This window comes from Tiliqua scincoides, chromosome 2 (genome assembly GCF_035046505.1).
Source record: "Tiliqua scincoides isolate rTilSci1 chromosome 2, rTilSci1.hap2, whole genome shotgun sequence".
NCBI lineage: Eukaryota > Metazoa > Chordata > Lepidosauria > Squamata > Scincidae > Tiliqua > Tiliqua scincoides.
Genome location: NC_089822.1, coordinates 151,106,920 through 151,119,462, shown reverse-complemented (window position 1 = coordinate 151,119,462; position 12,543 = coordinate 151,106,920). Strand labels below are relative to the sequence as shown.

The window sequence follows — 12,543 nt, the reverse complement described above, 5'->3', positions numbered from 1 at the left end:
CAACATGATGCAACAGCCCACGCCCTGTTACTGCCAACTGTGGCAGCCAATGCCATCCTTCACCTGCATGCTTCCCACCCAACATAACTGCTGAACAAGAAAGCAATTTCATCATCAACTCCCAGGGAAGAAGTCTAACAGAAAGAGCAAGAAATATGCAAGCATTGCATCAAGCCAAGCCCCAGAGACAATGCCTCTCAACAACTACACGTTTTGTGGACTTGCTGAACATTTGGATTCAGAACTGACACTGTTGGTTCTGTGAGTAAGAAAAACAAATAGCTACTGAGTCTGCTGTCCAATTAAAGAAGTTTTAGTAAAACAATCACCTCCATAAATTGATTCATCAGTCTACTAAATCAGCATAATGCTGCATACATTAATTTCAACTAGCATGCCATATTTTCTTTGTTTTTAGGCAAGGCATGAGCTGCATCAGGTACCATCTTGCAGACAGGAGGAAATGCCTCTGTGAATCCAGCAGCTTAAGCAGCTCCCATTAAAAAAACATAGGAACCTTTAAAAGATGACCATTTAATCTTATGCACTATTTACATTTCTATCCCACCCTTCCTATAAGTGTGCACAGTGGCATGTAAGATTCTCTGCCCCATCATTTGGTTGGCAACCTTCAGTCTGGAAAGACTATGGTATAAGCCTACAGCACCCGGTATTCCCAGGCGGTCTCCCATCCAAGTACTAACCAGGCCTGACCCTGCTTAGCTTCCGAGATCAGATGAGATTGGGCATGTGCAGGGTAACAGTTGCTGCCACCCCCCATCATTTATCCTCACAACAACCCTGTGAGGAAACTGAGGATGGCAGAGACACACTGACCCAGGATCACCCAGTGAGCTTCATGGCCAAATGGAGATTTAAATCTCTGAGTGTCCCTGCTCCTAGTAGACCACATAGTCTTTCTCAGTAGGCAGGTCAAGCAGACTAAAATGTTACGGCCATACTTGTTACAGACAAGTAGGTTTGTACTGCTATTCAGTTCCATACAGTTCAGCATTTCAAACGCTGTTAAGGGAAACACTGGGACACTATATTTTGGCACAGGGCCCATCAGTACAATTAATCCCTGGAGTTCCAAGAACAGGGCCAAACATTCTCTTTTTAGAGCTGTGCGCCCCATTACTGCTGGGCAGCCCTTTGCATATAACCCCAAAGCACTTGGAGAGACCATCAGCATCAGGGGGAAATCCATAAAGAAAAACACACCCAAGGAGTGTGGCTCCAAACATCATATACCCTACCCAAGAAAAGTAATGCCATATAACATGTATGCATGCTAAGAAGCGCATTAATACATAGTTGCAAAAGTGATTGATCAGCTGGTAGATTTACCAGCAACCAGTTGAAGAGTCACTTCCTTTCACTTTCAATTAATGCCATACAGCAATCGTTCACAAACTGTGAGTTCGGGACCCACCAGTGGGTTGTGACCCAATTATTGGTGGTTTGTGAAACTAACACAGTGAATTAGGCTTTTTGTGCATCAAGGGTTAAAAAAGCTGCTACTTGGGGGGGAGGAGAGCATTGCTGCCTAATCACCACTACAGCCACACCCCCTGGCATTTATAAATCAAGCAGCAGCCACTAGGGCCTCTAAAAAGTTTGAGAATCACTGACAAACAAGGTCACTGTGTGCTGCATGAAGTGGTAAGGTTCAGTCCAAACATGATAGGACAAAGAGGAGTTGGCCCAACAGGTGGGTCAAGAATGAGGAGGACAGCAACCTATTTGTCTCACACAGATGTTTTAAAAAAACAAACAACCCACCAAAAGACCCTTTTCTCCCTCCTGGAGGGACATGCTGCCAACAACCCAGCTGCCAACAACCCCAGCAGGACTGGCTCAATCCAAAACTAGTGGGAAGGTTTAAAAGATGGGGGGGGGGGGGAAGGAAGGATGGAGAAAGAGGCAAAAATGGAGAGAAGGAAAAAAACAGAACAGAGAAAGCTGGAGGGGAGGGAAAAACGAACAGGGAGCAAGTGGAAAAAAGGGAAGAGGCTGGCTTGGACAAAGCTGATGGGTGGAAAAGAGGTGAGAGGAACTGGCTTTGAAAGAAGGACATGAAAAAGGTGAGTAAAACAGAAAGTAACAACAAGAGAGCATGAGGGAAGAAAAGAACAATGTAGACCAGGCAGGAGGAAAGCACAGGAGGAAGAGATGGGGAAGAGTCTGCCCCGGAGCCCCAATGAGTAAGAGGGCAGAGACAAACGCCCATGGGTCAGGAGTCTCCTAAAACACTCAGACTCACCCAACTGGGGAGAAGACCCAAGGTGAGTCCAGGCCACTGCAGGAACCCTGGAAGGCTTGCTAGGTCAGTCCCTAGGTACCCTCAAGTATAACCCGCTTACCCTGTAAGACAGTCAGTCTCTGAAGTCTCGGGGGGCACTACAAGTAGTAACGGGAGCAGGAACACTGTTGGTAAAAAGTGCCAATACATAATCTGTGAGTGGCACCAACTTTGGTATCCATTGTCCTGCTTCAAGACTCCTTAGTCCTCCTCATCTCCATTCCCCAACCCCTGCTATAGGGAACATTTCCCTTGGGATGAACCCCTGGGGGCAGGGGCAACCACAGCACATGTGAGAGAGAAACACACATACACACAGGTCTGGGATGATGACATCTCTATTTTGAAAGTGCCCAGTCACATGCCAATAGGAATGTTGCCAAAATGGCTACATCCACAAAAAATATGGAGGCTTCTGGATACTTACTGAACCGAAAAGATTTGCTAAAGTATGCAACTTTAAAAACAACCACCAATGGGAGTTTTTAAAAAATGCAAATACTTTGCATTCAGGGTAGCAAAGGATTAAAGTGCAAGAGCCTAGATTCCTAGGAAGGGCAGATTCCCAGGAAGACATCACTATACTTGGAACTTCCCATCAGATGGATTAAAACAGGACTTCCATTTTAATTTACAACAACCTAAAATAGCACTATGTGGGTTACTGTGTGAAAAGTGTGCATGCGGGGAATCATAGAGAAAAGGGGGAAATGGGAAGCTGAAAGCACAAAAGAGAGAAAAGTTAGGTTGTGTGTTCAATAGTGGATACTGAGATCCAGCCCATGCAAGTGAACATTGTACTCCAGGGCATGCTTCCTCTGAAGGAAACATTTTGTTGCAAGAGCTTTCTTGTTTCTACCGTGTATGAGGCAGCAATTTTCAACCTTTTTCATCCCACAGCACACTGACAAAGTACTAAAATTGTCAAGGCACACCATCGGTTTTTTGGCCATTAACAAGACACACCATGCTGCTGGTAGGGGGCTCAAATCCCCCAACTGCCCTACTAATAAATGACCCCTCTAAACTCCCGTGGCACACCTGCGGACCATCTGCAGAACACCAGTGTGCCGCGGCACAGTGGATGATAATAGTTGCTATGAGGTATAACGTCATCCACTCCTTATACGCTGGTGGTGATTGTTTGCCATTTCATCTCAAGTCTATCCAAGAGTGGGCCTTTGAACCTTGCACATTATTTCATGTTTTACTGAGTGTATTTCAAGCATTAACTACTTAATCTTTCCTTTTGAATAGATATTGGCCAAACTAGGCAGAAGAGTTTAAGAAAGAATCTGCATGTCAGTAACATACTGCTAACTGGGTAAGAGGCACTTTTTCAAGTGGGTGCTACTCTTTTATTTAGCAAGGGGAGAGTAACTCCTCACCCCAGCAGTGTCTTTTCTAGTGACTATCTGCTGGGGTTCTTTTGCATCTTTTTAGATTGTGACCCCTTTTGGGAGCCATTAGATATTTGATTTTCTTTATAAACCACTTTGTGAACTTTTTGTTTAAAGCAGTATATAAATACTGTTAATAATAATAATATGGCACTAATCCAATTTTTCTTTTACATGCCTGACTCTTGCACAGTGTTGGCTGCCAAACCTTCCTACCTTACAAAACGGAATGGAAAAATATGCTCCAGTGCACCAAGTCCCTTACTCTGTGCCACTTCCTCAGTCATCACTTCTTCCGCTCATTGTAGATTTAACAAGAACTTTTATTAAAAAATGAAAACTTGATAAAAACATAAACAGGACAAAAAATGTCTGGTTCATCTCATTTAGAAGGCCTGAAATATAACACACAATAGATCATAAAATTGGCAGAACACTACAAAAATCTGACATAGCCATAAAGACAATAAAAACCAGTTAAAGACAAATTCAAGGTAAGACAAGTAACACCACAGAGACAGCTATGAATTTCAAGAACACTGTGCTAATCTTGTAAATGAAGCTTTGGTAAGCCACTAGAGGGCTCACTCAGGTCAACTACAAAACAAAGAAGGAAAATGCACAGACTGAATTAAAGATTAGGTAGGCAGCACTTGCAAGATAAGGACACTGAAGAGCTACAGTATTGGCAACAAAAAGGTAAGAAAAACCAAGAGCCACACACAATCATTCATTTCCAGCTCCTGCCTGATCAAGGAAGAAATCGTAAATGTGAGGTAGGCTTAGAACATATCTGCAAGCAAGATAGCATTGGGTTTCGGGAGTGGCAAATATCCAAATACATTTTCTGTATCTTGAGGCAGATGTTGTGCTGGATACTCAGAATACCCATTAGAGGTGTCTGTCAGCAGCCTCCAACAGTACTTGGTCAGGTGCTGAAAAAGCCAGCCTTTTGAGAGGGGAGAGTGAGAGGTTCCTCATCAACAGGAACCAAGTTCTTATCCTGGTTTGGTTTACTTGCTTTACTTCCAGACACAAATGATCCTGGCTCCTCTACCACCTGGGGCCAGGACCATAGAATGTCCCCCCTCTAGCTAAATTCTTGTCTGGCCTTCTAGCCTTCTGACACCTCCAGGCCTTAAATGTAATTTCCAGTTTTCATCCCAAAACAAGAGGTGACATTTTAAGGTGCTTAGGAGGCCTTTTGAGGGCTGGGGAGGCCATGCACAGCCCCCTCTGGCCGAGTGGGGGTGTGTGAGAAAGGCAAGTGTTGCAGCCTGGGTATTTGCTCCCCTTCCCCCCCCCAGCTATGCCAGTGCTTCCAGATCTACATAAGGTATTTCTTTTAAAAACACGCTGGGCAGGATCCTCCTTTGCTAAAATTAAACTACAAGGATAAAACATCTTGCTCAGTTTCAACAGAGTTGCTACACACCATATTAGAAACTACAACAATTATGAAACATTTAACACAGTCATTTCTGTACCAACTTACAGAAGAAAAATGAAGTCAATTTGACCCAACAGTTTGTTTGTTTTTAAGACTTTACAAACTCAAAGTTTAAGCGGTGAACATTATGACAAATCAGAACTAGATTGGACATTGAAGCCGCTGAAATACTGAGGCACTTCTACAATCCTTCTGTAATGCTAATGATTCTCAGAATCCTAAAAGGTTGCAAAAAAATCATATCTATGCTACCCTTGACTCCCACCTGCCACCTCTGGAGCTGAAAGGGCATTTGCATTTCTACCAGGGGACTCCTTCCTACTTGCTAGAAAAATAGCAGAAGAGCCTTGATGTGTGTGGGTTCATAAAAAGCTCTCTCCCAAGTCATGTCTGGCTGATTTCTTGGGAAAATTGGCTATTTTTATTGCTTTGTTACATTATATAAGCTGCTTTGAGCAGTCTGAAAACGTGACCTAAAACTGTTTAAGTAAATAATCAACTTTGCCAACCTCCCTTGCCCCCCACCACAAAAACCAGCCCATAATTAGGGACATCTTTCAAACATCCTGACCCTAAAATATCTTTCCTAAGAAATGAGTCCCATTGATTTCAGTTGAACCAACTGTCAAATAAAGCAAGTTTAAGAGACAACAACATGGTTTCTGTAACAAGTCCATGATACTTAAACTCAATTATCCCATAAGCTGCAACCCACAGGCTAGAAATGCTGCATGCTAATAAGTAAACAGCATAGAGCACATTTGATCTCAGAATGTAATTTAGAGTAATAGCCCCCCCAAAACCATCCTTCTCCAAAGACGTGCTTTCGTATATGCCATTTGGCAATATAACTGACAGGCCACATGGGGGCACCCTTGCCATCAGAATGAACACAAAGACAGAAATGGGCAAACGTGCACCAGTGCACTATGCTGGAGAGTTGTGCTTTTAATCACTTTTTCCTGTTGAAATAATGGATCTTCACCCTAGAAAAATCACACCTGAAGTTCATCACAGGATGGCATATTGTATTAGACCTAGATTTTAGAGCACAGGAACAGAACTGGATACAAAAGTCATTACATAGTATCTTTAGTGCAGAGGTTCTAGCTGCTCCAGAGTGCCAGCACATGCATGGGGTGGCACAGCCCCAAGCCCATGGCAGCCACTTGTGATGTGCTCATGGCACCCCTGAAAGGGTCTCAGGGAGCCCTTTGTAAAACACTGCTCTAGAGAAAGCAAGGAGAAACTAGCTGAACAGTTTATAAGCAGAGCAGCCTCAGTTACACAGATAACACCACAGTTAGTTCAGAACTATGAGAATCCAGCCAGGTTATTGGGAGACAGTTAGTATACTCTTTTCAGGCAAGTGAAAGGTTTATCTTGGATATCGAGGGCATGACACCCCAAACTGAAGAAAGCAGCTTGCTATGAAGCTTAACTACCAGCTAGACATGATTTAAATAACAATGATGAAAGATGTTTGAGATACAATGGCATTAAGAATCAATTTATTGCAGTAAGCAAAGCCCTGTACAATAGGCACCACAAATGCGCTTGCAGCTACAACTGAAGAGAAACAGACATCTCAAAAGAGTTAGGGTCTTCAGCTGGAAGGCTAAACAGAATTTCCAGTAACTACTACCAAGGCAGAAGCACTAAAAGACTTGGCCAGAGCTGAATGACTAATGGGACAGAAACTTCGACTCTCACAGGGTCAACAACTCGGATTTAAGACTAAAAAGTGAATGCACCTCAATGCAGTCTACCCTCTCCCCTGCCTTAATTTATTTATGTACACATTTATACCCCACTTTATCTCCCTCCTGAGCATTCAAAGCAGCTGTGGCACATAATAGTGCCACAACTAATAGATTTTGCTCCTGGATTTTCCCTTCACTATTTTGGTCCTCCCCAAGGGAGCATTACAGAAATGTAAACTCACCTGTTTTCATTAACAAGGAACACAGAGCCAACATTTTCTGCAAGCGCTTCACTTATAGGAGAGAGGCAGAACGGAGAAGAGAATGCATCAGAGTCCGAGTCAAAGGTGCTGTCCCTGCTAACATCATCAGCAGACAATTCCAAGGACCCCTCATCCTCCCCAGTCTCCAGCTGGCCCTCCAGCCCTTCCTCTACCGACTCCTCCAACCGGTTCTGCTCATCCTGAGAACTGATTGTCGATAAGATTCCTGAGTCACTGTGGGCCGGCTGTGCAGGGCTGTGAATGCTGTCTGTTGCCAAGCAACCCTGAGACAGCTTCACCCCTTCTTCAGAAGGGGAGCTGATGCGAGCCACATCCTTAACCATCTGTGACACGGTCAAGATGTCCTCCTCGTCTTTTGGAGTCATGACTCGCTTCTGCTCAGAGGGAGAGGCCTGCATAGGGGTGCCAAAACCCTGAGTATGGCGCTTACTCTTGCGGGGAGCCTTATGGACTGGGGAGCTCTCTGGAGTGATGTAGCGGAGGGCTTCCTCATCCTGTCTCTGTATTCGGGAATTTGGGACCCAGGCCAGGATAAGTGTGGTTCCAAGCAACTCGTCTTTTTCCATGTACAGGCACAAATAACCTGCAAAAGAACACAGTGCTTCAAAGTTACAGTCAAACCTCAGCTGACAAGCTTCAGAGGTCCTTGTGTGTTTAGAGTGCTTTGTGTCCAGATTTCCACCTAATGCCTAGACCTGCTTTCACCGCTCACCTGTTCGCTGACAGCTCAGACTGCTTCTTTCCATTCTCCCAATTCCCAGATCACAGACCATCCCTCATAGCAACATTTCTCAGGCATGAATTAATTCTGGTTGACTGGCGGTGTCTTTTTGAGGGTGCTTTCGACCATCCAAACAGTAACCACAGCAACTTAGTCTGGAATCCAGTTTGGGATTTAAGGTTAACAATCTATTCATTTCAATAGGAGGCAGCAGATGCAGGTTATTTTTATGTCAAATGGAGGTAGCATCAGAGCACACTTACGGTCAGCTGCAACCCCCAGCAAAAGGATGACAGTGCTGGTACATCACCATGTGCTGCCCCATCATGTGCAGACTAGTTACGCCTGCGCTCCTACCTTTCCCCTTGTGCTAGGTACCTATATAGTTACCTAGTTCCCCTGGGGGCTGGGGATAAGAATAGGCCCTCAGTTTGGCTGTACTTGTCGTAAGAGGTGACTAAACAGCCACCGGGTAGATGGGACTCGTCAGCCTGGGAAGGCAGCTCACCTGAGAGAAGGAAAACTCTGATCCCAAACCTCCACTGCCTTGTGGCTACATCCAGTTATGGAAAAGGCTTCAGGAGTCAACCTCGAGGCAAAATCCGGAGCCGGAGTCCCTGAGGCAGTTCATGGCTGAACACAGTCACGTTCTGGCAACTCCTGCGATGCCGCTGGAACCAACCGTATTGGCCTCTGCCTTTCCATTGGACCATTTCAGCGACATGGAGAGGGGGGATTTGCTGCATGGGTAACAGCCTATCCTCCATACCTACTTTACCCAGGCTTCGCGCACTGGAGAGGACACTCTGTTCCAGAACCACCATTCAGAGCGTGACACCATAGTCTTCCGAGACTGAAGGATGCCAACACTATAGTTACCTATAAATCTGCTTTTTAAAAATACAGTAGAGCGAAACTATATTCTCCCCAGGTTGAGGAGTCTTAGAAACTCTGAACGTTTGCATAACAAGTACCAAGAACGCATTTCTACACTCTGTTCTTGGAAGTAAAACTGACATTTTGTACTTCACTACGATATTCTAAAAAGGTAGAGTGGTAAAAATGGGAGGACAATTGACCACTTGAAAAAAGAAAAGACTGTGGGCTAGCAAATTCTTTATTCTTATGCTAAGCAGGGTCAGGCCTGGTTAGTACTTGGATGGGAGACCGTCTGGGAATACCAGGTGCTGTAGGCTTATACCATAGTCTTTCGAGACTGAAGGTTGCCAGCCATGCATTCTTATGCTGAAGGCCACTTCTTGGCTACCCAAACATAAGAGGGGTGCCTTATTACCACTGAGACCCCTGGCACAGGGGTCTGGGTCATGCAGATCCAATAAACTATAAGCATGCTGATCAGAATGTCAATACCATTTGATTCCAACTGCGACAAAAAAAGTAGCATGGAGGGTATTTCCTCTAAGCAAAGCTGCATGCAAAAAATTCACCAGAATCTAACCTAAAATTATCGTGACAAGACCAGTGCAAAAGAGCTTTTGAAACAATTGCACTTTTAATCCTGTTTGAAAGGCTACAGTGGTGAGTGATGAACTGATCTCAGTGGTAAGTGATGAGTAAGTATCTCTGTGGGTCTAAATTAGTGGTTCCCAGCCTGTGGTTCGAGGACCACAGGTGGTCTGTGAGACCCTGAGAAGTGATCCGTGAGGTCTCCGGAAAAAAAAAATTGATCACCTTTGATCACTTCCAGTGACGGACCACTGAAGTGTCAGCTGTTACTGTAGATAGTCTGTTCTCCTCCCTCTCTGGTGGTTCAGTGCTTGCTGATATGCCAGCTGCAGGAGAGTTCATTCTCCACCCTTTCTAGTAGTCTGTGGAGGAGTGCATCTCAGTGAGATGCTTCCCCATGGACCATGAGGAAGGGTAGAGAATGGACCCCCCCCCCACAGTTGGCATTTCCAGTGTCTTGCTGAGCACTCCCCCTGGACTACTGAACTGAATTGTTTGTGGTAGGGATGGAGGGGGTTGCATGTGGTCCGCAACAATTCCAACAGTGGTCCACAGGCTCCTAAACGTTGGGAACCACTGGCCTAAATAGACCTTATAAGGCGCGTTCTGCAGCTGACCTAAGTCAATAAAGTCACTTTTAAAAAAAAAAAAGAAGTGGAGCATGAAATTGTATTTAGCACTTATCTGCCTGTGCAAAAGGGCAGTTAGTGAACTGTTACGGGTAAATAGCCAAATTCAGCGACATCACATCAAACATTTCTTATACTAGGAATAACCATATATTAGGCATAACCACCTAATATACCAACCAGTTAGACCCTGATTCGCTGAATGTTTCCATTTCCTTCTTAGCATAAGTCAGTCACAACTGCTTAATCAATCAATTGTTCAGTCATGACACTTGGCAAGTGATATTGCCAAATTCTTTGGCAAACACATGAATAGTACTTAAAAAGTTAACAGTGAATTTCTAGGTTTATGTTGCAAATTTGTCCAAGAGGGAAGAAAAGAGAAAACATAGAACTGCCTAGTTGAACTGGGCGTCAAAAGTAAAGCAAAACATGAATTACCAATGGTTCTTGGACACTAGGATTTAGTATTCTATCAGTATGAGGCGACCTGGTTCAAAACAGAACCTGCTACACCACAAGAGAGGTTTCCACTACCATCAGAACACACATACACTTCATGCAGAGGTATAAGATACTAAAGCCATTGGCTGAAATCAACTGTATTGGATAGCTGCAAGTACCGTTCACAGCTATAGCACTTGTTTCCTGAAAAAGAGCAAAGCTGCTGTAAGCACATTAAGAACTAACCTACACATGATGCAGGAGATCACAGCTGCACTCTCAAAATCTTTTTTAAAAGCATAAAGCAGCTTCGGGAAAGGGAGAAGAACAGGAAATATTAGGATATTTATGTCTATGAAATGCTTCTTCTTAGGATACAAGCCACTAACAGCATAGTCCAAACAGCTGCCTGAGCTGGTGCAGTTGTCCCTGCCCCAGCTCAGAGTGTCACAGATGTGCCATAAAGCATGTTTGCACCTATTTGTGAGCTAGCAGCACTGGTGCAAAGGCCTGTGCTTGCCTACCAGCACTACATTCATGAGTAGCGCTGAACAGAGCAGGTAGGCTCGTACCGGGCAGTGCAGGGGTGTGGCAGGGAGACAGTGTTTCAGGTCGGGAGGAGGGCAGATTGGGCCCAGGAGGGGCTGGGATAGGCAGAGACCTACTCTGCTGTATCCTTAACCCCCTTTCTGGCCCTTCCAGTGTTATACCAAGTTTCCAAGATTTGTCCTAGGTATATAGCTGGCGAAAATCTGAGAAGCCCCATAGGACAGGCTGGGGCATTATTTGGGTTCAGGGGAAATTCATCCCCTTACACCAGCTACCTCCTCATCTGCACTGGATACAGTGCAGGCCATGCAGCCTGGCTGTGTCAGTGCAGGTTAGGACTGGGCTGCCCATTAAACTATTGCAACAACTTTGAAACTGGAGTGAAGATGATAAAAGTAAGATTGGAAGGGCTGTTCATGGTACAGAGTCAGCTAAGTCACACTGCATCAGACACATCTGACACAGTACATTTGAATTTGGACATTTTGAGGAGCAAGATTAGCCACCCTCAACTAACCCTCCAGTACAACAAGTTTCCTACGGAACACAAGTGAAGAATTTGAAAAACCAAATGATAAAGGTTAAGTGAGGAATGTTCACCTAGAGAATCAATTTTTAACCTTTTTGATCTCATGGGACACTAAGAAGGTGCTAAAATGATCAAGGCACACCATCAGGTTTGGGGCAATTGTCAAGGCACAACGCACTGCTGTCACATTCCTCAAAGACCCTACTAATGTACAACCCTCCCCCAAACTCAAGCAGCACACATGCAGACCATTCGCGGCACACTATTATTATTATTATTATTATTAATAGTACTTATATACCGCTTTTCAACTAAAGTTCACAAAGCGGTTTACAGAGAAAAATCAAATAACTAAATGACTCCCTGTCCCAAAAGGGCTCACAATCTAAAAAGATGCAAAGGAATACCAGCAGACGGCCACTAGAACAGGCACTGCTGGGGTGAGGTGGGCCAGTTACTCTCCCCCTGCTAAAAAAAGGAGCACCCACTTGAAAAAGTGCCTCTTACCCAATTAGCAGGGGTAATTACCCAATTAGCAGGGGTAATATGCCGCAGGTATAGAAAATCATTGACTTAGAGATTCTGCAATACCCAGCATATCCCATGGAACTTGCCTGAGCATTTTCAACTCTGTCCTCACCTGGGTGATGTTCCACAATTCCTTGTAGCATCTCAGGCGGGTGGACACAGACATTGTTCTTGGAGTAAATGATCTCCCCATCTAAGACTGAAGGTAAACCACCACCACTGCTGCTGGCATTTAAGGTCAGGAGATCAGATGCTTTTGAAGAGGCACGTCGGAGAAGTCTTCCCAGAGACATTGCCAAGAGAGTCTTTCCATTCTCTGTCAACTTCAATCAAGCACCCAATTCAGATAGTAAGATCTGCCCAGGAAAAAAGAAGAGAAGGTTTCTTGGGATGAACAGAATAATCAGCAGCAACAGGAAAGCACAGGCTTCCCACCTTCAACCACATGGAGTAGCCTAGGATACCCCCCTCCCACCCCAATTGTACCAGCTCATGGAGTTAACATCATCTTGTGAAAGGAACCAAGCAAAGAAG

General features: G+C 44.6%; 1 protein-coding gene and 1 pseudogene across 5 annotated transcripts in view; both read right to left on the bottom strand.

The window, feature by feature from the left end:
* TBC1D16 (TBC1 domain family member 16) overlaps positions 1 to 12,543 on the bottom strand; it is a 64,492-nt gene that overhangs the window by 40,513 nt on the left and 11,436 nt on the right. For 3 of the 5 annotated variants that reach the window (XM_066615269.1, XM_066615268.1, XM_066615267.1), the window contains 2 exons: positions 12,122 to 12,365; positions 7,101 to 7,725 (listed from right to left, as the gene is read on the bottom strand). The exons of 1 other annotated variant lie outside the window; for it this stretch is intronic. In XM_066615269.1, the coding sequence (XP_066471366.1) occupies positions 7,101 to 7,725; positions 12,122 to 12,302 (806 nt within the window). In that variant the 5' untranslated portion in view covers positions 12,303 to 12,365. Of the gene's footprint in view, positions 1 to 7,100; positions 7,726 to 12,121; positions 12,366 to 12,543 lie in introns of those variants that run through there. One more of the 5 variants, XM_066615271.1, reaches the window with a different exon arrangement.
* Positions 656 to 775, bottom strand: LOC136643269 (5S ribosomal RNA; annotated as a pseudogene).